Source organism: Terrapene carolina, unplaced genomic scaffold, assembly GCF_002925995.2.
Source record: "Terrapene carolina triunguis isolate 2854851 unplaced genomic scaffold, T_m_triunguis-2.0 Scaffold244, whole genome shotgun sequence".
NCBI classification, from domain to species: Eukaryota; Metazoa; Chordata; order Testudines; family Emydidae; genus Terrapene; species Terrapene triunguis.
The window spans coordinates 379,056-404,338 of NW_020664595.1; the positions used below are offsets into that span (position 1 = coordinate 379,056).

Sequence of the window (25,283 nt, forward strand, 5' to 3'; positions counted from 1 at the left end):
TGCAACAGCATCACACTGTTGACTCATATTTAGCTTGTGGTCCACTAGAACCCCTAGATCCCTTTCTGCCGTACTCCTTCCTAGACAGTTTCTTCCCATTCTGTATGTTTGAGACTAAGTAAAGTGTATCTTTAAGTGAAAGCACTCTTGTGTTGTGCTGTTTGTGCCAGCCATCTATCGGTCAGACGGCCGTGTCTCCCCTGATTTATTTCCTGACATCACCTTGCATAGAGTAAAAGTTACTAAGAGCTATGAGTTGAAAGAACCCCAGGTAACAATTTGGGTCCCATGTAGAAGGAAGGCCCTATATAAATGCAGGATCATCCTTGTTATTGTACAGAGCAGGGCTCATAATGATTGATGCACCAGGTTTTAACAGAGCATTGAACTAAAAATGGGACTAGCTCCACTGTGGCCTAGTGAGATTTTTAGCTGCTGCTTCCTGATGCCGACAATGTAGCTGTGAAACCAAATGTACATGGTGCCCATAAGTCAGAGCCAAGGTGGACTGCACATTCGCTCCTCTCTCTGCCCATATGGGGAGGATGTTGAACAAGAGGCGACATGTTTGCTACATCCACTGCTATGGAAGCATGTTTAATAAAGCCGTTGGCACTCATTGCAGCTTGTTAAAGACATTTCACATGCGCCAGAGAGAAACGTGACAAACCTACTGTGACCCTCAGAGCACCCCAATGCCAGAAGACAAAGGGCTCCTTGGTATCTAGCAGTGAGTCTCAGCTGGCCTGACCAGCTCAGTGTACCCCAACTCACCATTGTCATAATCTGCATCTAAAAGGTGTCATGCAAGCAAAAACCTCCGAGAGCGCAACTGCCGAAGCAAAAAAAAACCCCCAAACCACCCGGAATGCCGCCCCTGGAATTGTGCCGCCCCAAGCACGTGCTTGGTTTGCTGGTGCCTAGAGCCGGTCCTGCATGCAAGGTACAAACTGGTAACACACTGCTGAATAACACTACTGAGTAGTATATGTACGGATGCTATATAGAAAATTATATCTATGGGCTGGAAATATGTCCTTAAAATGTGTTTGGCAGTTAGTGCTTAAGTCACCCTGCCCTAGACAAAGGAACCTGCCTGCTTGAATGTGTCTCCAGTGTAAACTGAGCAAAGAGACAATGGAAGAACATTTACATAAAAGGTAAACAAAGCTCACAACCTAGGGAGTGGGGGAGATAGCCAGGTAACTCTCACAGCGGGGGAGAGGAGACTGCAAAAATTAACATGGCGTCAACTCTCTGGTAGACACAGCAAGCTGAGCCCTTGAAAACAAAGATAAACTTTGAAGATCTGAGCAGAGAGAGAAAGCCATTTGGCATCCTTCACCTGAAGAGACAAAGAAGCCAAGTGCTTTGAGCTCTGTGTTAGATCCTGGCTAAGACCTGGCCAGCCATGCTGGAAGAACAACTCTGGGGAGAAAACTACTTTGAACAAATGACTCTAGGTTGTTCAGTTAGGTTTTAGTCTCAGCAGCCTATTTTTTATGGTTTGTTTGTAACCATTTCTATCTCGATTCCTTCCACTTGGTATCACCTAAATGTCTGTTCTATGTTAATAAACGTAATCCTGTTTTATGACAAAACCATCTCAGGGCTATGTTTCAAACTGAGGAGTAAAATCATTGGCCAAACTCACAGGCTCATGCTGTGAACTCTCGTAAAAGGAGCAGCAAACTTCATAAGGTTTTGTGAGTGCTACAATGAGAGGGGCTGAGCACTGCAAAGGAGACGGTTCTGGGGAGACTTGGAACTGGAGGGGCTGTTGATGTCACCCTGTATGGAGTAACCAGGCTGGTGGAAGCCAGGGTGAAGTCAACGTGCTTGGAGCAGGCTCTGAGCCAAAGCTGCACAGCACAGAAGCATTCACGGTTAAATGGCGGGTGGTGACACAACCCCTATTGGTCTGAGTGAACGCCCAAAGTGTCACACCCATACCGGCAAAAGGGCAACAAACAACGTGTGCACGTCACCCTCTGCACTTTGCTGACATGGACCACGAGCACAAGAGGTGTTTCCATCTGGGCCAACTGCTTTTGTTTTTTTAAAAAAAAGCAGATGTTCTGAGGCAGGCTGTAGATCAGTGTTAAAATGCTTCAGATTATATTTATCGATTGTAGATTGTCACTAACAAGAAAGACTTGCACCTCTGGCATTTTGGTTGTGTGCTGTTTATCTTGTCTAGTTAGACTGTAAGCTCTTTGGGGCACCACTGTCTTTCCACCTGTGTTAACTTAGCACAACAGGCAATCTTACTATGTCAATAAATAGCCAGCTAAGGAAGTGCTCCTCTAACTCAAGTGGAAGTGGCCTCCCCAAGTGTGTGTGTGATTTATCGGGTAAATGTATTTGTGGTCTGTAGCACATGAATGTGTGATGTCAGCACTAGGTTTGAAATGTCTTGGTTGGCTCCCTGGGGCCATATGTATTAATCTGAGCCCTGCAGTCTTTTCAGGTTGAGTCCAACAGACAGTTGAGTGTGTGGTTTTCTTTTAGAAGATAACACTCTGCCCTTCTACAAACAGTAATTACCGTAGTTAAGGTTACTTAAAGTCACCCTGAGTGAGGTATTACTGTGTCTGTTTTATAAGGAAGCTGGGTCATAAAGAGTTTAGATGACTTGCCCAAAGTCATGGCAGAGTCAGGAATACAACCCTAAGACACCGGTCTCCCATGCACATGCTCCAAACAAGACTATGCTCCTTTCCTTTCATTCGGCTGTGACTTCACGGCAGTGGATGACCATGGATTCATTTCAAAGCCTCTAACTACTAGAGGGCAACACAGCCACAGATATCTGAGCAGGTCTGAATCCATCCAACAGAGAGTAGCTGTGAAATATGTTCGCTACCCAATTTGTACACGTAGGTGTTTTAACACAGCACAGAGCTGCCTTTGGCGGCCCTTTCAGATGACATAAACCCTGGTTTAGAAAATCCAGCTACCATAACTTGTGTTTCACAGTCATGACTCAAAAAAAATTGCACCAAACCTCTGAAACCAACTCTGCGGGTTGTGGGAGTCAGTAGCAGCCAGGCTCCTGTTCTGGTGGGCAGCCAACCACAATTTCTTTCATCGCTGGATGTCAAATAATATTACTCAGTGGTAATATCTGGCAATTGAGTTCTCAGATGAGAAAGTAGGTCACATCAAACCGTGCATATTGCGTGTTCTTTTTTTGCTAGCTGGGACTTGCTGGTATTTAAAGTTTTGTTGCTTTTTCTCTCAGAGAAGGAAACACCTATCAGGTTCAGATTGTTTATATAGTGTGTGAGTGAGGTGGCACAGTGGGACTTGGCACACTAACCTCTCAGCTTTGGGGACATGCATTAAGTTACATGTGGACTGTATTGGGACGTCTCTCATACAGGTCCTTATTGGCACTAGCACACACCACCAAAGCACCAATCAAGGGGTTAGAGCCCCATTTTCCCTCCCATCCCCATACATCATGTAGAAGGGCCAGAATGACATAAGGTGCCCTAAAAGTCCCACATCGAGCTGGAGGAGAATTCCTTCAGTGAAGGACTGACTGCAGAAGACAGCCATAAGGCTACCTTCTGAGGACCCCCTCACAAGCCCTGGTGTAGGGGGCATGCTGGGAGTGGGGCTGGGGGCAGGAGATGGATGTTTGAACAGGGAGATTCCAGGCAGTGCTGCATCCCATAGGGCAGCTCCAGGAGGCTACTCTAACTTCGACTGGCTCCCAGGGCTGCCAAAGTGCTGCTGATGGTCTACACAGGCCCTGGAGCAGCTCACGATTGGGAGAGTGCAAAGATGGCTTAACGCCACTCTAACGCCCCCAGTCCCTTGGGCAGAGAATTCTGTGCTGTGCCTCAGAGTCCTGCCTGGAGGTGTTTCCATTCACCCCACACCAGTTCCAGCACAGGGAGTCCTTTAGATACCAAGCAGTATCAGTGCGACCATTATCATCACCCGTTCCCAGGCACACACCACACTGGTTTCTTCAGACTACCTCTGGTCTCTGTAACTCTGTTAATAGTTCACCCAACTGTTATTGGGCATGGTTATATACTTAAGTTCTAAATAGCCAACAATTCACCATCCATAGGTGATGATGGGAAGGTCGGGCTCATCATTCCTTAGAGAGGTGCAGTCTGTGCGAACTGTGGGACCCAACATACAGTGCTCCACTATGGCCTGGTGGAAGGTCACTCATTTCAAGATGGACACTGCATGATGAGGCCTGTACTTCCTGCAGCCCGCACCCCTGTGTGAAAACTGAGAATGTAATCTGCTCCATGTGAGGAGAATGGGTTGTGGTCCTCAGGCTCTTGGCAATAGGTCAGTGCAGCCTTCACTTTGGGCAAAGTTTGAGTAGCCCTGATGCAAATTGAGTTTATGTTTCCATACACATGTAGCAAAACATATGCTTGCAGCCCGTGAAGGCTTTTATCTAACAGTAGGAAAAAAAGCAGAATGAATGAAATACAGTCCCCAGAAGAGAGTACTGTGTACGTGGCTCCTCTGAACCAGGTGGCAGCAACCCCAAGAACAAAATGGCTGCTGGCCCTGCACACAGGAGTTCTTAGAAATGTAATGGTGCAGGAGACTGGAAATAAAAGGCATCACAGTGCCATAGCCACTTACACTGCAGGGCTGGCAATGGAAACAGTAACAAAAACATAATTACACCCAGGAAATCTTGTGCTTGGGGAATACCATAAAATGTAATAACTGTGTTTATTTTTCCTGCAGCAATTTAGCCATTTCTCTGAGCAGAGAATTTGGAACCAATAACTAGGCTATACTGCTGGCATGTGGGAAGAGTGAAGTTCAGCTTTATCTGAGCTTTTATCTAGATGACTTTATGTCTTGGGTGGCTGCAGTGCAACAAACTCTGTTATCTAGGTTAACGAGCAGCAAGAACACGGTTTCCTCGTGCTGTGACAGATGGGAGTTAGTTTTAATTTTTAGGAAATAGGAGATACTGGCAGGGACCAGGGTGAAGCCAAACCAAAAAGAGATTGAAGTTGTGCTGTGGAAAGCTGGGCAAGTAATTCTTTAGTAGGCACGTAAGGGGCATAGTTCAGTCTTAGTAGCCATGGCATTGTCTGCACTCATCTCCTTGTCATGGTTACTTATAATGCCCAATTTACTGTGTTGGTCTAGTGCTGGGCACTAGACCAACACTCAGTAAGAGACAGTCCATGCCCTGAGGTGCTTAAGATCTCCCAAGCTAAACTGGGTCAAGATATGTCCATGGTTGGATGGAGGCCTCACTCGCCCCTCCCCCCACAAGTGCTGCAGGAAGTGCTATTGCTGGTTTTACTAGACGGTGTTTGCTCATGTGTTTGTACAGCACCCAGTACAATGGGGCCCTGATTGTGTTTGGGGCATCTGGATTCTACTGTAATACAAATACAGACGCTCCCCGGGTTACGCAAGACCCGACTTACGCAAATCTGCACTTACGGAAAAAGTTCCGTAAGCTAGAAATAGGAGGTTTTTTTGATTTTTGCGTAACGGTTGGGTATATGTTCCAACTTACACAAAATTCGAGTTATGCAAGGTGTTCCGGAACGCGATTGCATAAGTCGGGGAGGGTCTGTAATACATGGGTAAAAGTATTTGAAGGCTTTCTGGGGTGGAGGAAGCTAGGGGCAGGATACAGTGTTCCTGCAAGGAACAAACCTAAAAACAACCATATTCAGGAGTATGCTTTGACAGAAAGTTTATTTGTTGAAAGGAACACCTTCAAAAAGGGTGTAAATTCAGTTCCTATCCTGTGTGTGTGTGTGTGTGTGTATACACTGTGGTAGGAGGAGGGGGAATGCTATTTCTTTAATATGGACTCATAATGTTTCACATTATTTATGTATTTGGTTTGGTTTATAATGATTATGATAGTTTATTTGTATTACGGTCGCATCCAGAAGTCCCAGCTTAGATCAGTGCCTCATTGTGCTAGGCACTGTACACAGCCATAGTAAAAGACAGTCTCTGTCCTTGAGAGACTGTAATCTAATTAACCAGACAAACAAAAGACAGAAGGAGAAACAAAAGCACAGCAAAGTGAAATGACTTACCCAAAGTCAGAACAGATTAGTGATAGAGCCAAGAACAGAACCCATTTCTTCTGGCTCCCAGTCCAGTGCCCCATCTACTAACCTATGCTGCCTCACAAGTGTCTAGCTTGACAATAGGCATCAAAGAGGATAAAAATTGCAACAAAAATATGGCAATTTCTACTGTATGTTCGCAGTTATGGAGGTGGGTAAGTTGCTGGTCTGGTGAAGTCCCCTCAAAATGCCAATCTAAGGATTAAACAATGCCCCTGCACAGATTTTCTGAATGTTGGTTCGTAACCATTCTTCTGCCATTGCCACACCACTGTGGTTACTTGTGAGCTACCTTGGGGGAGATGTTCTAATCCCATTAGCATCTCGCTGTAGCTATTGTGAGGCCACCATGTTCAGTGCTAGTAAGAACAGAGTGAACATTAGACTAAGTCTTTCTATTAAGATACTGCAGAGCAGTGCCACAGGGTCCTCTCTCAGCTATCTGGTGTGCCACGGTGCTTAGCCAGTTTCCATCATCCCATGGTCACAGGGCCGGTGCAACCATTTAGGTGACTTAGGCGGTCGCCTAGGGCACTAGGATTTGGGGGGCGCCATTTTCTTCGGCAGTGACTGCGGCGGCCGGATCTTCGGCCGCCCCGGTCGTCGCCGGCATTTAGGCGGAGGGAGCTGGGGGGCAGTGGAGCGCAGGGATGGCTGTCTGCAGCAAGGGGGATGGGGCGGCACGCAGGGGAACTCCCTGCCCCAGCTCACCCCTGCCCTGCCTCCTCCCCGAGCACGTCGTGGCTGCTTCACTTCTCCCACCTCCCAGGTTTGCGGCACCTAAGCTGTTTGGCGCCGCAAGCCTGGGAGACGGGAGAAGTGAAGCAACCATGGCGTGCTCGGGGAGGAGATGGGGCAGGGGTGAGCTGGGGCAGAGGAGGTGCCTCAGGGTAGGGGGTGGGGAGCTGCCACAAGGGGGGGGCCTAAGGGCGGAGGGGGGAGCAACCGTGGGGGGGTGCCTCAGGGCGGGGGCTCGGGGATGGGGGGGGTGCAAAGTGGAAGTTTCGCCTAGGGCGCGAAACATCCTTCCACCGGCCCTGCATGGTCATAAACACACCCAGGCTCTTTTCCTTTCACCATGTGTTTCTTTTATACCACAGTTCTTTTGCAAACAGAACACGACACAGTCATATTGCAGCAGGGGCTTGCCAGACAGCTTTTCTCCTCCATACAGTTCACCTTCTGAGCTCCTCCCCCTGCTTCCTCTTCCTCCCAATTACTGCCACTTGTATCAGTAGTCTAGTAATGATCACCCAGGTGCTCATCCCCCAATAGAAAAGTGATTAACTGCTTCCAGCTAAGCCTGCAGCCTTTTCTGTGCTGCAGCAACATCAGTGATCAGGGTGCTGCTGCTAGCACTCTGACAGAGGCAATAATAATGTTAAATGTTGTCACCGTATGTACTCGAGTAATAGATATATTTAGAGTTAGTTTCCGGTTAAGGAATTATATTGTGATGGCAGGAGACCCCAGATGGCACTGTTACATATAGTTTACAAGCTCTTTTTTTTAGAGTTTGAATGCTGTTCAGTCCTTGAAGAAATGCTGCACTGTGGTTAGTTTGCTAATGTAGTTTCTTTTGGGTGAAGCTATTGCAAAAAGCAGAAGAATTTTCACTCTGTCTTAACCACTTGCGGAAGAGTTGCTCCCTGGGGGCTGGTAATCGATGTTTTGGCTGAGATTTCTGAAAGAGGGATTTGCTTATGTGTTGGTTGTGACCAGACCTGTTCAAGAACTGGTATACACAGTGTAAATAAAACAAGTTACACTAAGAAAATACCCAGAGTCAATGACACTGATTTCTCCTCTAATGGGAAACTGCCCGGTAAGACCCCAACCTCTACTATGGCTCTGCAGAAGGGCGACAGTATTGTTGGTGGAGTTTTCCACTGGATGTTAAGTGCCATGGATTACAATTATCTGGGTTAGCTTGGGCTAGAGAAAGGAGGAAGTTACTGTGAGCAGATTGTGTGAGAAAATTTTAGATTTTGTAATTTTCTGGTCAGTGCAGTACACTCCAGTCAATAAGCCACCGATTTCAGGCTTTGAACAGTGAATAGGGTAATCCTGACCATCAAAGAACTAATGGGTAAGAATTAGGTGTTGCAGCTGCCAAAGGTCACTGAGAGAAAGCATGTTTAACTATTATATTTTCTGTGGGTTTGCATCAGCGCGAACCATGATGTAATATGTCTAATTTCTCCACTTAAACACTAGATTGTTACCACCAAAACAATGGGGTCCCAATCCACGAATGGAACTCCTAGGTGCTACCATTATGCAAATAAATAGTAATAATCATATAATCATAGGACTGGAAGGGACCTCGAGAGGTCATCTAGTCCAGTCCCCTGCACTCATGGCAGGACTAAGTATTATCTAGACCAGTGGTTCTCAAACTAGGGCCACCGCTTGCTCAGGGAAAACCCCTGGAGGGCTGGGCCGGTTTGTTTACCTGCCGCGTCTGCAGGTTCGGCCGATCGCGGCTCCCACTGGTCATGGTTCGCCACTCCAGGCCAATGGGGGATGCAGGAAGGGCGGCCAGCACATCCCTCGGCCCGCGCTGCTTCCCGCAGCCCCCATTGGCCTGGGGCGGCGAACCGCAGCCAGTGGGAGCCGTGATCTGCCAAACCTGCGGACGCGGCAGGTAAACAAACCGGCCCGGCCCGCTAGGGGCTTTCCCTGAACAAGAGGCGGCCCTAGTTTGAGAACCACTGATCTAGACCATCCCTGACATGTGTTTGTCTAACCTGCTCTTAAAAATCTCCAATGATGAAGATTCCACAATCTCCCTAAGCAATTTATTCCAGTGCTTAACTACCCTGACCATTAGGAAGTTTTTCCTAATGTCCAACCTATACTGCCCTTGCTGCAATTTAAGCCCATTGCTTCTTGTCCTATCCTCAGAGGTTAGGAAGAACAATTCTTCTCCCTCCTCCTTGTAACAACCTTTTATGTACTTGAAACTGTTATCATGTCCCCTCTCAGTCTTCTGCTTTCCAGTCTAAACAAACCCAATTTTTTCAATCTTCCCTCATATGTCATGTTTTCTAGACCGTTAATCATTTTTCTTGCTCTTCTCTGGACTTTCTCCAATTTCTCCACATCTTTCCTGAAATGTGGCACCCAGAACTGGAGTAAAGCGGAAGAATTACTTCTCGTGTCTTGCTTACAACACTCCTGCTAATACACCCCAGAATGATGTTTGCTTTTTTTGCAACAGTGTTACACTGTTGACTCATATTTATCTTGTGGTCCACTGTGACCTCTATATCTCTTTCCATAGTACTCCTTCCTAGGCAGGCATTTCCCATTTTGTATGTGTGCAACTAATCGTTCCTTCCTAAGGGGAGTACTTTGCATTTGTCCTTATTGAATTTCATCCTATTTATTTCAGACCATTTCTCCAGTTTGTCCAGATCATTTTGAATTATAATCCTATCCTCCAAAGCACTCACAACCCCTCCCAGCTTGGTATTGTCCGCAAACTTTATAAGTGTACTCTATATGCCATTATCTAAATCATCGATGAAGATATTGAATAGAACCAGACCCAGAACTGATCCCTGTGGGACCCCACTCATTATGCCCTTCCAGCATGACTGTGAATCACTGACAACTACTGTCTGGGAATGGTTTTCGAACCAGTTATGCAGCCACCTTATAGTAGCCCCATCTAGGTTGCATTTCCCTAGTTTGTTTATGAGAAGGTCTTGTGAGACAGTATCAAAAGCTTTACTAAAGTCAGGATATACCATGTCTACCGCTTTCCCCCATCCACAAGGCTTGTTACCCTGTCAAAGAAAGCTATCAGGTTGGTTTTACATGATTTGTTCTTGACAAATCCATACTGACTATTACTTATCACCTTATTATCTTCTAGATGTTTGCGAATTAATAGCTTAATTATTTGCTCCATTATCTTTCCAGGTACAGAAGTTAAGCTGACTGGTCTATAATTCCCCGGGTTGTCCTTATTTCCCTTTTTATAGATTGGCACTATATTTGCCCTTTTCCAGTCTTCTGGAATCTCTCTCGTCTTCCATGACTTTTCAAAGATAATTGCTAATGACTCAGATATCTCCTCAGTCATCTCCTTCAGTATTCTAGGATGCATTTCATCAGGCCCTGGTGACTTGAAGACATCTAACTTGTCTAAGTAATTTTTAACTTGTTCTTTCCCTATTTTAGCCTCTGATCCTACCTCATTTTCACTGGCATTCACTATGTTAGATGTCCAATGACCACCAACCTTCTTGGTGAAAACCGAAACAAAGAAGTCATTAAGGACCTCTGTCATTTCCACATTTTCTGTTATTGTTCCCCCCCCCCCGCCCCCCGGCCTCATTGAATAATGGTCCTATCCTGTCTTTGGTCTTCCTCTTGCTTCTAATGTATTTGTAGAATGTTTTCTTGCTACCCTTTATGTCTCTATCTAGTTTAATCTTGTTTTGTGCCTTGGCCTTTCTATTTTGTCCCTACATACTTGTGTTATTTGTTTATATTCATCCTTTGTAATTTGACTTAGTTTTCACTTTTTGTAGCACTCTTTTTTGAGTTTTAAATCATTGAAAGTCTCCTGGTTAAGCCAGGGTGGTCTCTTGCCATACTGCCTATCTTTCCAATGCAGTGGGATAGTTTGCTCTTATCACCTTAATAATGTCTCTTTGAAAAACTGCCAACTGTCTTCAACTGTTTTTCCCCTTAAACTTGCTTCCCATGGGATCTTACCTACCATCTCCCTGATTTTGCTAAAGTCGGCCTTCTTGAAATCCATTGTCTTTATTTTGCTGTTCTCCCTCCTACCATTCCTTAGAATCATGAAATATACCATGTCATGATCATTTTACCGAAGCTGCCTTCCACTTTCAAATTCTCAACCAGTTCCTCCCTATTTGTCAAAATCAAATCTAAAACAAAATCAAATCTAGAACAGCCTCTCCCCTAGTAGCTTTCTCCAGCTTCTGAAATAAAAACTTGTCTCCAATACATTCCAAGAACATGTTGAATAATCTGTGCCCTGCTGTGTTATTTTCCCAACAGATGTCTGAGTAGTTGAAGTCCCCCATCATCACCAAGTCCTGTGCTTGGGATGATTTTGTTAGTTGACTGGAGCTTCTAGGTGCTACCATTATACAAATACATAATAATAATAACACCTCATTTCTCATGCGCCACTGCGCAGCCATCAGATGGTAACAACTGTCAGTCAGTGCTGACACCATTACCAAACCCGTCCACCTCTGGGCACTAACACCATTGTGATATGAGTGCATCACTAGCTCGTACACCACAGTGGCCATTGCATTACCAGAGCTCTCCATATCTATTTGTGGCCGTCCCATAGTGTAGTTACACTACAAGAAAACACAATTATGAAAAGGGCCCTTTTAAGTGACAACTTGTGAAGAGAGCACAGCAAACTCTGGCACTGTCATTGCCAAAAAACAGTGGGTGCCTTTGAAAAGCATAGAATATATTAAAGATTAAATAAAGGTCCCAGTAGCCAAACCTGAGCTGATTAAAAGCAGTAGAAGTGGGAAACATATTTTGCTTGACTGATCTTTCTGAAAACTCATTGTTCACTGTCATTTTGAATGCTATACTTGCAGAAGTACTGCCTCGAACAAGGCACTGAACTATGAATTTCAGCAAAACACTGGAGAGTGCTTAAGAGGATACACCTGTGCCAAATGTTTCCTGGAACTTTCCATTCGTCCTCTGTCAGCACTACTTTCGGCAGTGATGCAAAGAGACGGCATCCAAGAGGCATGTGAGAGCCCAATTCACAATAAAGACGGAGTCCATGTCTACACTTAAACCACTATAACAACACAACTGCACCACTGCTGCTGCGCCTCTGTAGCACGTCAGCACAGACACTCACTATACAGTGACGGGAGAGGGTCTCTCATCGCTGTAGTTAATCCACCTCCCCAAGAGGCAGTAATTGGGTAATAAAAGAATTTTTCCACCGACGTAGCACTGTCTACACCAGGGGTTGGGTCATCTTAACTACGTTGCTTAGAGGGTTGACCTAACTTCTTAGGGTAGATCTGGCCAAAGATTTTCTTGCTACACAGCTGATCTAAACAGTATCACTGAACTATCAGCATTGATCTTTGCATTGGACTCTTAACTCATTAGCAATGCCAAGTCAGAGCTTTAGTGCTGAGAGAAGAAAAAAACTTTACTCACCAGAACTTTATTTTCAACCACATCAGAGTTTACAACTTCACAGCCAGCAAAACATGGAGAGATGTATTCAATCCCATCAGCCCCACATATAGGGTTATAGGCCTTATCGAGGCAGTTGCATTTACTGTTACATTCAAAAGAGTGTTGTCCAACATCAGAGCTACAGTAGAAGGAAAGATATGACTATATTAATATATACATTGTGGGTTTATGTAGTATACCATATGTATATAGATATTAGTGAACAAAAGCTTGCTTGCTTAACACTGAAAGTGTGCATTGATGGACTCTGCCAAACCCACAGAAAAAATAATTTCCATAGATTAATTCTTGTACCTCTAAAAAAAACCCTCAAAAGTTTGAAAGTCTGGCCATGAACAAAGGATGCAGCCACTTATATACAAAGGATGCAGCCACTTATATACATGCCATATATTTCTCCTTCAAATACTACCACCCCATGCAAGTGGAACTGAGCAGCTCATGAGAACTAGCGGTACCACATCAGGAATATGTAAAAGTAAAAAATTCCCAATTCAGAATTAATATTTTCTTCTTTAGTATCACTGTGTGTGAGCAGGTTCCTTCAGCTCTAAACTACAGTCCACACTCTGAGTAGTCAAAACTCACCCCCTATCAGGGGTCTCTTTTTCTTAATAGAGGGTAAGGTTCTGCCTGCATTTCAACATATAGAGAGGCAGCCATTATTTCAAAAATATTCTCTCCATGTTAATATCTTGGTAAATTATCAAGCAGTGAATGATAAGTCAAGCATTTTCCAGTATGAATTTTTGATTCCAAATTATTTGTGATAAAATTCATTAAACTTGTGAGGTTTGTGACCTTTTCGTGGAGTTTTTTGGGTTTAATTCCGGTGTAAACTTTGTGGAATGCACATGGAAAGGGACACTTTTATAAATCAATCAGTCAGCCAATGAAAATGTGTCAGAGGGCCAACCTTATGGTCTATATGACAAGTGGTACCTTCGTCTGTAGTTAAGGCCAGCAACTTTCTGCGTAGGGCAGCCCAGGAAGAGGAGGGGAAAGGCAAAGATCACACAGAGGAGCATGCCAATGACACACATGCCGCCACACTGTTTCAGAGTCATTTGGAACTTCTTCATGATGGCGCCACCCGCCACTACTCCAACCATTGCCCCGGGGATGTTCACAGAACCTTGGGAACAGAAACAAGAGCAGGGAGTTAAGATCTAAATATCAGTGATAATACTTCAACACCTTCCAGTCAATGCAGAACATAGTAAATGGATTAAATGGTAACTGATAGATCTCAAAACGTCATTGTAAATAATAATTCCCTGTTCTTTTCATCTCATCTTTCATCAGTAGATCTCAAAGCATTTTACAAGCATCACGTCTCCATTTTACAGAGGGAGAAACTAAGAAGTGAAGTCACTTGCCCAAGGTCACCCAGCAGACCAGTGGTAGAGCCAAGACTAAAACTCAGGTCTCCTGAGGCCCAACCCAGTGCTCTATCCATGAGACCCACTGTCTCCTGTAGGAGGGAATGGGAAATCATCATCCAGTGAGATTGATCACTTCTGCCATTTCCACATTTTCTGTCATTGTTTCTTGATGCAGGAACCAATTGATGACATGCTAAGGGCATGTCTGTATGGCGAGTTAGAGCATGACAATCTGGGGTGTAAATCCATGGAGCTCTACTGAGCCATGCACTCACTGGCCATATGGACTTTCGTACGTCAAGCTAAAAGTTCTGTTTGAAACTGCAGTAGATCAAAGGGCACTACCCAACTTTTACTACACAGTGGCAGGGTCCCATGGCCCATGAGTGCTTGGCACACTATAACACTGTAGATTTACACTACTTGCTTGCTGGGCACCAAGTTGCCATGTGGAGAAACCCTAAGGCTTGTATTATACTGGAGATCATTCTAGATGATAAAAATAGTTCCTTTGAACTTAAAATCGATGAATCATCTGGGGATGATCTCAGAGCTCTTAAAATATTTTAGTTACTTCTCAGCCACATTTCCTTCCTGGGGAACTAGGCCCTTGATATATTTAACACTCTTCCCTGACATCTGTGCTCAAATACCATCCGCAGTTGAGTTCCTATTATCACATCTTAAGTCAAAGATAATCAGGCCTTTGTTGAGTGGACCGTAGGGTGTGGAAAGCACTTCTGATTTCTTTCACTGCCCTCCAGGAACTAAAAACAGTGGAGAGTGATTAAGCAAATTCACTCAGGTTGTAACACCTCCCAAGAGGTACCATCACCTGGAGAGGCTCGCATATACTGGTTTAAACTGGATTTTCTAGAGAACCAATAGACAAAGAAAGGACTGTTGGATAAAGAGCCTGAGTCTAAAATGAGTCAGGGCCTTCCTTCTGATCCAGCAAATGGACAGCACCTTCTGCCTAAAGGAAGGGCCCCAATCCTTAGAGAAGGGTTGGAGGGACTGACACCAACCAGAGCCTTTGTGGAGATGAGGGTGGTGATCTCTGATAAGCTTATTAGAATGAGTGTAGGTTCTTTATTGTTTGTAATATGTTTTCTCTGTAATGCTTTCACCTTAAGAATAAATGTGCTTGCTTAGAAAGGGCTGTGTGGTAACTTAAAACCATGTGCAATTACACTGTTTATAGCTTCTGTGGAGAAAAACAAAGGGGGCCTGCTCAGGCGGTCTGACTTGCTGGGGAATTCACAGTGTAAGCAGAGAACTGTGCCGCCTGGGAATTCCCTAGTTAGGAGGGAGTGAGATGCATGTCTCTGCACAAGAGAGGCCATGGCTGGGGAGCTGGAAGCCTGAGAGTGGGTGCCCTTGCTGAACAATATGTGGGAATACAGTTGCAGTTGCCCTGAACTCTGATATTATCTTTGATTTCTCCACACATGAAGAGAAAACAGATGGGACCATCTTTTTGTTCTGTGTTTGGACAGCACCTAACACAATGGAGTGTTGGTCCTTGACTGGGGCTCCTAGGCACTGTCATGATACAAATAAATAATAACTTTTAGTCCTAATGATTTTTATTTTAGTTTAAGATGACACTGAATATCCACCCCTCCCCCCAGCCAATGTTTGCATCTGAGAATATATCTGAGAGAGAGAGATTGCATTGGCCTGAGTCCACAGAGTTATCACACTTAAATAGAGAGGTGCACCATATATCTAATTAACAAAGGGGACACTGAGGCACAAACATCTTACGTGGCTTGCCCAGAGCCACATAACTAGCTCAATGGAAGAGAAAGGAGCAGAATTCAAGAGTCCAAGTCCTGTGCGATAACCACTAGAAAAACTCCCTCTGCAAAATAGTATGATCTTCAGTCAGTTTCAGTGAATGCTGAATATACTTTGTAGACCTGTTCCTGACCGACTTTGTAAATGAGCCCCACCCATCTCCAGCCCTACCTACCTCGCTTCTGGGCAGATCAGTCTGCATGTATTTGGTTGTTGTCATGTGAACTGGGTTTTGTTTGAGTTTTGCTGTCTCCCATGTAAAATTGCATTGAGTTTGGGGTAGCCTATCAGGAAACAAGGGCTTCAGTGCTCCCTAGCATGTACAGTAAGAGCTGCAATGTCTCCCGTAGTAACAGGCAGTACTTACCTATGATCATGTTGGCAAATGATGCAGTGAGAGAGAACTGCCTCTCCAGGAATTTGCCCATGAATGTTGCTAAACCGGCAACCATGGCAGACAGATTGACTTGGGCCAAAACCACCAACAGATAGACTGGATGCCGGAGATTTCTCAACAAAACCACAGGAAAGACTGAAATGAAAAAGGAGAATTAGTAACAAAAACATATTAATATACAGATCTGGCTGAAAAAGGGAATTTCCATCTCATGGCAGGTTAGCATGCATCCCACTAGCATTATAATAGTTATAATAATATAATACAGTGATAAGAGTAGTAATAATAGAGAGACAACTAGTGAGGAGGTGTGTGAAACAGATACTGGAAATTAGTTCTAAGTTTCTGTAATTCCTCTTCTGATTTTCCAGGGGCAGCTTAAGAAGAGTCTTCTAATTATACAAGACTTAAAATAAGTGACACAGCATTGGCTCCAGGTCAGCCAGAACACATACACACAAATATTTAGCCAACTTCCATGCTAATAAATCTTTAACAGCTATGGCAGAAATTGGAAGAGGGGGGCAGAAAGAGGCATCTCCATATCTATTGAATAGACATGATTAACGGATGATAAGACCTTTTCATATTTATCAACTGCTGAAAAACACACACATTAAGACCTTTGAATGGTATTTACTACAGTTCTAAACGTGCACACACACATCAAATACAAAAGACCTGAGTTAATGCCACATCAAGTTTTTAAATGCATGAGTCAGGACATTCAGAGTTAAGGTTCTTAAAGCACCCCTACTCTGTCTCCTTATATGCGTGGATTGCAATAGGGACTTCATTATGTGAACACACTTTTGTAGCCGTTTTCACACCAGGATCTCCAAGTGCGTTACAAAAGGTGGTTAAGTTTCATTATCCTCTCTGGGTGGCTGGAGAAACTGGCACAGAGAGGTTAAGGGCAAGACTGTGCCATTTCCATGCAACACTGCATTGTGGTGCAGCCCCCCCCCCCAACTTCCTGCTTTACAGGTGGGTGTGTATATTTGGAGGTGGGACCAACTTCTAGGGTGATGTAGCCTCCACCCTGCCATCATGTGCATGGCCTGCTCCATGGAGCGGGGAGGCACAAGCCTGATCTTCCCCCTTTTTGAGTGGTTTGTGCCCCTAGGAAGGCAGATGTGGGGAGTCGTATGGAGTGCAGGGACTGTGAATACATCAGGCTCTTGTGCTGGGTACAGGGGAGGGAACCCACACAGGTGCCAGTCACAATCTTGTCCATGGTTTGCCCAGGGTCACCTGGTAAGACAGTGAGAGAGTCAGGAGAATCACCTAGGAGTCTGGACTCCCAGGGCCCTGTTCTCACCATAGCTCATATGTATGGACTGTAATTTAGTACTTATATAGCACATTAGATTTTCCTGGTGCCTAATGAATCAAAGGAATGACCAAAGGCGAGCTCATGATCTCAGCTGAACCACTGCAAATGCAGAGCTCCACTGGCTTCAGTGGATTTACTGTGAACTTACACTGCTGTGAGTGAGATCAGAATGGGAACCAGAGTCTCTTTCTCTTAAAATCTAGGGGCCAAAGTCTGAGATTCTTATTTCATTTGTATTGAGTTCTTACTCAGGTGAGCTCACACTGCAGTGAATGGGAGTTCGTGTAGGTAAGGACTGAGTAGAAAGAGAGAAAGTGCCTCAGGATTTGGTCCCGTATACAGTATGTATCTCACACTGCCCAATGTTGTTTTGTCACACAGGCTGCTGTAGACACACACAGCCCATGCAAAATTTGCCTCTGCATTTCCTTTCCTTGGGCTTCCTGCAGGGACTCTGTTATAATGAACTCAGAAAGCAGCTGTGAAGTTGTAAAAGGTTTATTTCCTTGTTCACTGCTGCTGCAATTCCGGCATCTTTTTCTTTTGATCATAAAAAAGTACATTTTTGATTACAGACAAGAAAAACTAAGATGAACGCCCTAGGGGCTGCATCCTTGCTCTGGAATTCAGAGAAGAAAACAGTTTCACTTGCACAGCCCAGGCACCAGAACAAACAATCCCCTCCGCCGGGGAATCAGAAAAAATGGATAACACCCACCATGGGCAACAGTGCAATTTCCCATTCTGTTCAGTCCAGCAGTGTGAAAGTCGTCTTTCATATGAAGTAGGAACCTCATGTCCCAGTCATGTCTCTACCACCCTATAAATAGCAAAGTTCCTTGCAACTCTTTGTATATCTTTGTGTCAATTAAATAAAACACACAGCCGAAGATCCCTTCCAGATAAACAGTAAATGATTTTCCCAGATGTGGACTCTAATTCCTTCTACTGATTTCACCATAATATAATAGTATTTAATGTGTGGGAATAATGCCAGGGGTCACAACAAATGTGTGCCGTGAATTCGGGAAGTCTGAGCAACTCACAAATGATGGGGAAATGTCTGGCACCTTTTCCAAAACGAAGGCAATCTGTGGTCTGACATCCTGAGTTGGCGTGTGTCTAGGATCTAAAGCCATTTGGCTAGACATATTCTACCACCATAGTGTCAAGTATCAGGAGGTAGCCGTGTTAGTCTGTATCTACAAAAACAACAAGGAGTCTGGTGGCACCTTAAAGACTAACAGATTTATTTGGGCATAAGCTTTCGTGAGTAAAAACCTCAAAGTGAGGTTTTTACTCACGAAAGCTTATGCCCAAATAAATCTGTTAGTCTTTAAGGTGCCACCAGACTCCTTGTTGTTTCTACCACCATAACATCACAGAACCCGAAATGTTATGTTTGGTAGATCTTCTACCTCACCTCATGCTATAATCTTAACTCTGAGTCCTGGAGCTGGCACTAGCCACTAGAAATAAATTTTAAGTGTGGGTCAGCATGGGAGGCCCTTCAATAAGCAGAGACGATGACTATGCCACATTCTGTGTTACGACCCATCATTTGCCAGCATTTTTCTTCACCACTGGCAATTCTTTTAATCAAGATTGGAATTTTTCTCCTAAAAGCTATGCTCTAGTTCAAATAGGAATTAATTCAGGAAAGTCTTGTGGCCTGTGTTATATAGGAGATCAGACTAGATGATCACAGTGGTCCCTTCTGGCCTTAAAAAAGTGATGACTCTGCAGGCACTAAAACTTTGCAGAGTTAGGAGTAGCTATGTTAAATGGTATGGGGACTAGATTGCCAAAGCTGACACTGTAAGATGAGGTGAGGTGCATCTGCCTTTCTAGGGATCAGGGATCCCTCATTTTGCCACTGAGTTATGTAAGTCATCCAAGCAGAGGACCACAATGGTTGATCCTTGCCGTGGGGATTTGTACTAGTAACATCTCACAACTCTGGGATGCAGAGAAGGCACAGTGGTCAGCTGTAGGCCAGGTGTAGCTAACTTCTGGTCACTATGGGTATGTCTATGGGTATGCGGCTGGCCCGTGACAGCTTATTAGAGCTCGTAGGGGTCAGGCTACAGGCCTGTTTAATTGCAGTGTAGATGTTCAGACTCTGGCTGCAGCCACCTCTCAGGGTCCTAGAATCTGGGCTTCAGCCCAAGTCCAAACATCTACACTGCAGTTAAATAGCCCCTTAGACCAAGCTCCATGAGCCCGAGTCAGCTGGCACATTGCAGTGTAGACATAGTCTAAGCCCGACTAAATGAATTGTTTGCCTTAATGAAGACAAGTTGTAACAGTTTCTCCTACAGCATTCATGTACGCTGTCCCTGCTTTCCTTAGTATTATCTGGGAGGTTAGAGTGCTGCAATATCTGTCGGGGCAGGTTGGGGCATCACTCAAAGAGGTCAGAGTTAAGGTTGTGGGGTGGGGATGTTGTGTACTTTCCCCCTATTTCCTAGTTTTCAGAGGTTTCAGTGTACGTGAACTCAACATTCTGGAAGGGCACAGGTTAGGGGCGGGCAGGCTTATCTCTGCCTTAACGAGAAAGTGGTGAGATGGGCATGATTAAAGGGCACTTGTGGATGGCCATAAAGGTACTTTCTGGGCACACCTCTCAGCTCAGATACCAGGTCCTACCTCCTCCTGGCCACTCTAAGACCCTGGTAGGGCCCATGGGAAGGATGATAGAGCTGTGAGGAGTGTGTTTACCAGCTGTAGGCAGAGAAAGAGAAGAGAGTTGAGCTCCAGAGTCCCTACCTCACAACTGGGCCTAGTGCATGGGACAAGGACTCTGCACACCCATTGGCAGCAGGTGAAGTGGGTATGAAGTGACCCACACATCTCAGTGGGGTGGTCCCAACTGAATTAGAACACCCCCTGGTGAGGAATGAATCCTGAATTATATGTCTGAGAGGTGTGAAATGCTTTATTCATCTCAATGGATGGTCTCACCTCCTCTCCTTTCGTCTCAGTGCCCAGGTGCCTTTGCTATGCTCTGAGTATTATCTGTTCTCAGCTCCCTTCCCCCGTCTCAGCACAGTCTGCCTGGTGCATGCACTAAGTGCACCTGTTCCTAGTACCAGGCACAGGTACAGCTTGTCCTGCCCCGCAGGAGTTTAATGAGCCTCTCCTATCAGAGAACTGCTTCGTCCTGGCTGGGGCTCTCGGGCTGGACTCTCTGTCATTTTCAATGTGGCAGCTAATACCTTCCATATCTGCCCATCTCTGTACCCCAGACCATGCTTCATTTCCTGGGCACAATACTACCCACCCAACTGAACATCCCTCAATAGAACCATAGATAGTAGAGATGGAAATGACCTATTGGAAGCTAAATCTCAGTCATACATGTCGTTCCAGTCACTGTAATGGGAGTACGAATGTGAAAGGAGGTAGCCCAATGTCATCCAGACCATCTGCGCAGAAGCCAAGGCTGCTCCCTGTTGTATTCTGGCTTTTCTAATTTGGAGTAATTCTGGTGATGTAGCTTTGCTAACTTTCCTTGGGTAACCGACCTCATTGTTTGAAAACATCCTGAGTGCCTTGCCTGAATTTTTTACCATACACCATTTCATCCTCTCATTGCTAGTTATTATTCATTTAACTGCTTTAAGAGCATAAGAACATAAGAACGGCCATACTGGGTCAGACCAAAGGTCCATCCAGCCCAGTTTCCTGTCTACCGACTGTGGCCAATGCCAGGTGCCCCAGAGGGAGTGAACCTAATAGGTAATGGTCAAGTGATCTCTCTCCTGCCATCCATCTCCACCCTCTGACAAACAGAGGCTAGGGACACCATTCCTTACCCATTCCTTACATAGACACAGTTCTTCCCACCCTTGAAATTCACTCCTCAGATATTTATAAACCGTTATCTTCTCCCATTGGGCCTGAGCCTGGAAGAGTCACAGTACATACAACTCCCAGTGACTTCCAGAGGAGTTGAGAGAGCTCAGCACTTTGCAGGATTGGGTTCTGGAGGAGGAGTCCAGACTAGGAGAGTAAGAGCCCAATTCTGGTCTCACTGAAGTCAATGATAAAAATCCTATTGACTTTGGTTGTGCAAGATCAGACCTCTAGGGCCAAATTCTGCTCCCACGTACACCCATGTAATCTCACTGAAGTCAACAGGGCTGAACAGGTGTAGGTGACAGCACAATTTGTTCTTTAATGGTCATTTTCATTTTGTAACTTTTAAATCAACAGAACAGCCCATCTGGGCATTTCCTTCTGCTCCAGCTGAACTGAGCAATTTAAGGCCCAACTCAGCAAAGCATGGAAGCTCTGTAAGCATGCACTTAAGTGTTTGGCCAACTAGCAAATGGCCTTAAACATATATTCAAATTCTTTGCTGAATTGCAACATAAACTTGCGTGTCACATGGAATCATCCCAAAGCTTGGCTCAGCTCCAAGTAGGTTTTTTTTAAGCCATCAGTTTTAAAAGAAAGCTCTTCCTGTTCTGTTCAGGCCAGCAGTGTGAAAGCGAACAGACGGCAGAGCACTTTCCACCGGGAATACACTGTGAAATATATTTTCCTTTCCAAAAGAAACATTTCTAATTATAATTGGCATCTGTGAGCTCAGTCCGGGAAATGGCCATCTCTCAGGCCTGTCACTGTGGAGCCCAGTGCCAAAGCCTGTAAGCCTATTTTGAAAGTGCTTTAATATTAATAATGAGCCAAATCCAGAGGAACTCACTGAAGCCAATGGGTGTTTGCCTGAGTAAAGGCTCAGTAAACACTGGGTCAGGACGGCCTCCAGATGTGGCCCATAAATAATACATAGCACTTACACCTAGAACATTGGAGCTTCAAAATGTTTATAGAGTGTAGATTTATTAATATGTATTTTTACAGAGTGTAAACGCTAAGGAGGGAGAGGAATTATTTAGTGTGGTATCTGGGGATCTAACGACAAGCAATGGGATTAAATTAAAAAGGGGAAATTTGGAATGAATATCAGGAAGATCTTCTTGTGTTAAATCCCCATTCAGGTACTGATGCTGCTACCCCTACTCACGCTGAGCAGCACCGACACTTAGATTGGTGACCTTCCTGTGTAAGTGCTAGTAGCCACTAGGGCCTTTTTGTGCTGCGTGAAAACAACAACAATGCACTAGCTAATTCAGTATAGGGAACAATCTTGTAGTGGCTCCAGGAAGATGGACTAGAGGGCATAATAGGTCTTTTCTAGCTCTAATTCCTATGATTCTCCAAGTTCCAGGTTCTTAGCTCTATATTTAGATTACTTGCTCACACACCTCCCATTCATATTGGTTTTAAAGAGAGAAGGCATAATGTCAGATGAAAGGAGACCTTCCTACAGTGGCTACAGGTCCACTCGCCAAATGGAAGCTGAAGCACACTCACCACTCGCCTGTGGGCTGTCTGATGGCTCTCTGCAGTGACAGCACTAGTCTTAACCCGGGTTCTCCAAACTGAGCGATTGTGGGCAGGATTTTCCCAGTTGTCAGTGGGAAAGCTGAATTTCTTGAGGCCTTGCTTGACTTTGTCGCTGTACTGGAGCTTTGGCCTTCCACTGCATTGCAGGCAGTTCTTAAATTGGCCATAGAGCGCAGCCTTCAGCAGATGATCTTGAGGCATACCCTCCATGTGTCCCAGCCAGCATAGTCTGCATAGAGTAGACTGTAGGTTGGTTCTCTCAAGGACCTCGTTATTGGTGATCTGTTGGTCCCAAGTAACTCCAAAGATTTTTCTAAGACAGTGGAGGTGGAAACTGTTGAATCTCTGCTTCTGCTTGGGGTACGTAACCCAGGTTTCACAACTGAAAGGAGGGTATTATGGACACAAATCTGATAAACAGACACCTTTGCGTTCAGGGTTAGCAACTTGTTATTCCAAACACATCAGGTAAGTTTGCCAAAGGTAACAGAAGCTTTACCGAGTCTCACGTCAAGTTCCCTATCAAGGTTAAGTGAGCTGGTAAGAATTGAGCCGAGAGAGCAGAAGTGATCCACGGTGTCCAGAGCTTCATTATTGACATAGATTTTAGTGGAATGTTGGTACCTTGTGACATGACAACTGTTTCCTTGATACTGATTACCATGCCAAACTTCTATATTACTGCATTGAAATGTCAAAACATCAATGTGGTGTAAAAATTGGATTTTTTCCCCTTCTTTCGCCATCAAATAAATTTCAGGAAGTATAAAAGTTTATTGATTATTCAGACTGGAGACTCTGCATATATTTTGTTTTTATAAGCTGCTGCGCACAAAAGACTATTAAAGCCAATAAAACAATAAAGTTTAGCATCAGAAAGAATGAACAAAATAAATAAGGTAAATAATAGAAACTGGGGGCAAAATTCTAATCTGAGTTACACTGGGGTAAACTGGGGATGAGACCATTGACTTCACTGGAGTTACTCCAGATTTATATCTAAATCCAAATTCTGGTTCCATTGAAGTCAATAGGAGTTTTCTCATATAATGTGACTGACCAATGTAAAGTGGCACTGAATATCTGGAGTATTATGTCCAGTTCTGGGCACCGCATTTCAAGAAAGATGTGGAGAAATTGGAAAGGGTCCAGAGAAGAGCAACAAGAATGATTAAAGGTCTTGAGAACATGACCTATGAAAGAAGGCTGAAAGAATTGGGTTTGTTTAGTTTGGAAAAGAGAAGACTGAGAGGGGACATGATAGCAGTTTTCAGGTATCTAAAAGGGTGTCATAAGGAGGAGGGAGAAAACTTGTTCACCTTAGCCTCTGAGGATAGAACAAGAAGCAATGGGCTTAAACTGCAGCAAGGGAGGTCTAGGTTGGACATTAGGAAAAAGTTCCTAACTGTCAGGGTGGTTAAACACTGGAATAGATTGCCTAGGGAGGTTGTGGAATCTCCATCTCTGGAGATATTTAAGAGTAGGTTAGATAAGTGTCTATCAGGGATGGTCTAGATGGTATTTGGTCCTGCCATGCGGGCAGGGGACTGGACTCGATGACCTCTCGAGGTCCCTTCCAGTCCTAGAATCTATGAATCTATGAATCAACATTTTATCTCTCTATATATACTGTACACACACACCCCTAAACACCAGGTCTGCCTACTTATAGTCTTACCATCCCATTGGACATGGAGCCTAGAGAGATATCCGTTGCTGCCAGTTATTCTGTACTGGAACAATAGAACAGTACTTGTATGCAGAGCAGCAGGCAAATAACGCAGATTTCCATTGAACCCAGACAAAAGGGCATAAGGCGCTTATTTAGCCATGGTCTAGGAATATCAGATAGTTTAACATACTGGGGCAGAAGCTTTGTAACTGAATGCTGCTGCAATTGTTGCTTTTAGAAATCAGTGTTAAATGCTAACAATGAGCAGGCTATTTGTGTCTCTAGAGTACTATACCAATAATGCAATCCAGTACTGAGTGCCAGCATCACAGCTCTGTAATGCCACTTCCAGTGCAGTCTTTAGTAAGTGTTATTATTTCTTAGTTATGTACCACTGGCCACTTTACAGTCAGGTCTCTACCTGGAAGACCTTAGAATATAGAATCATAGGATTGGAAGGGACCTTGAGAGGTCATCTAGTCCAGTACCCTGCATTCATGGCAGGACTAAGTATATAGTATAAAATATACTAAATATATCTTAGAGTCTCAGCCATAGAGAATGTGGAGGCTTAACAGAGAATTGGAAACAAACAGAAATAGGAAGATGTGAAATTTCAGTAGAAATACCCAGGGGACACGTCCGGCTCTAACTTTTTTGCCGCCCCAGGCAAAAAAGAAGAGCGCCGCCCCGCCATAACACCCCGCCCCCCAGTGCCGCGCTGCCGACTCCCCCCCCCCAGCCCCGGGCGGGGCCCCCAAACCCCCCCCCCCCCGAGCACCTCGCCGGGCCACCCAAACCCCTGGAGCGCCGCGCCGGCCAACCCCCCCGCTCCCGCCCCAGCGCCGGGCCGGGCCGCCCAACCCCCCGCCCCCCAGAGCGCTGCGCTGGGCTGCCCAAACCCCCGGAGCGCCGCGCCGGGCCGCCCAACCCCCCG

At 44.9% G+C, this 25,283-nt stretch overlaps 1 protein-coding gene across 2 annotated transcripts in view; it reads right to left on the reverse strand.

Moving 5' to 3' along the window:
• The window catches only part of SLCO2B1 (solute carrier organic anion transporter family member 2B1), a 100,013-nt gene that overhangs the window by 16,940 nt on the left and 57,790 nt on the right, over positions 1-25,283 (reverse strand). For both annotated transcript variants that reach the window (XM_024217631.1, XM_024217636.1), the window contains 3 exons: positions 15,894-16,058; positions 13,281-13,473; positions 12,297-12,456 (listed from right to left, as the gene is read on the reverse strand). In XM_024217631.1, the coding sequence (XP_024073399.1) occupies positions 12,297-12,456; positions 13,281-13,473; positions 15,894-16,058 (518 nt within the window). The remainder of the gene's footprint in view (positions 1-12,296; positions 12,457-13,280; positions 13,474-15,893; positions 16,059-25,283) is intronic.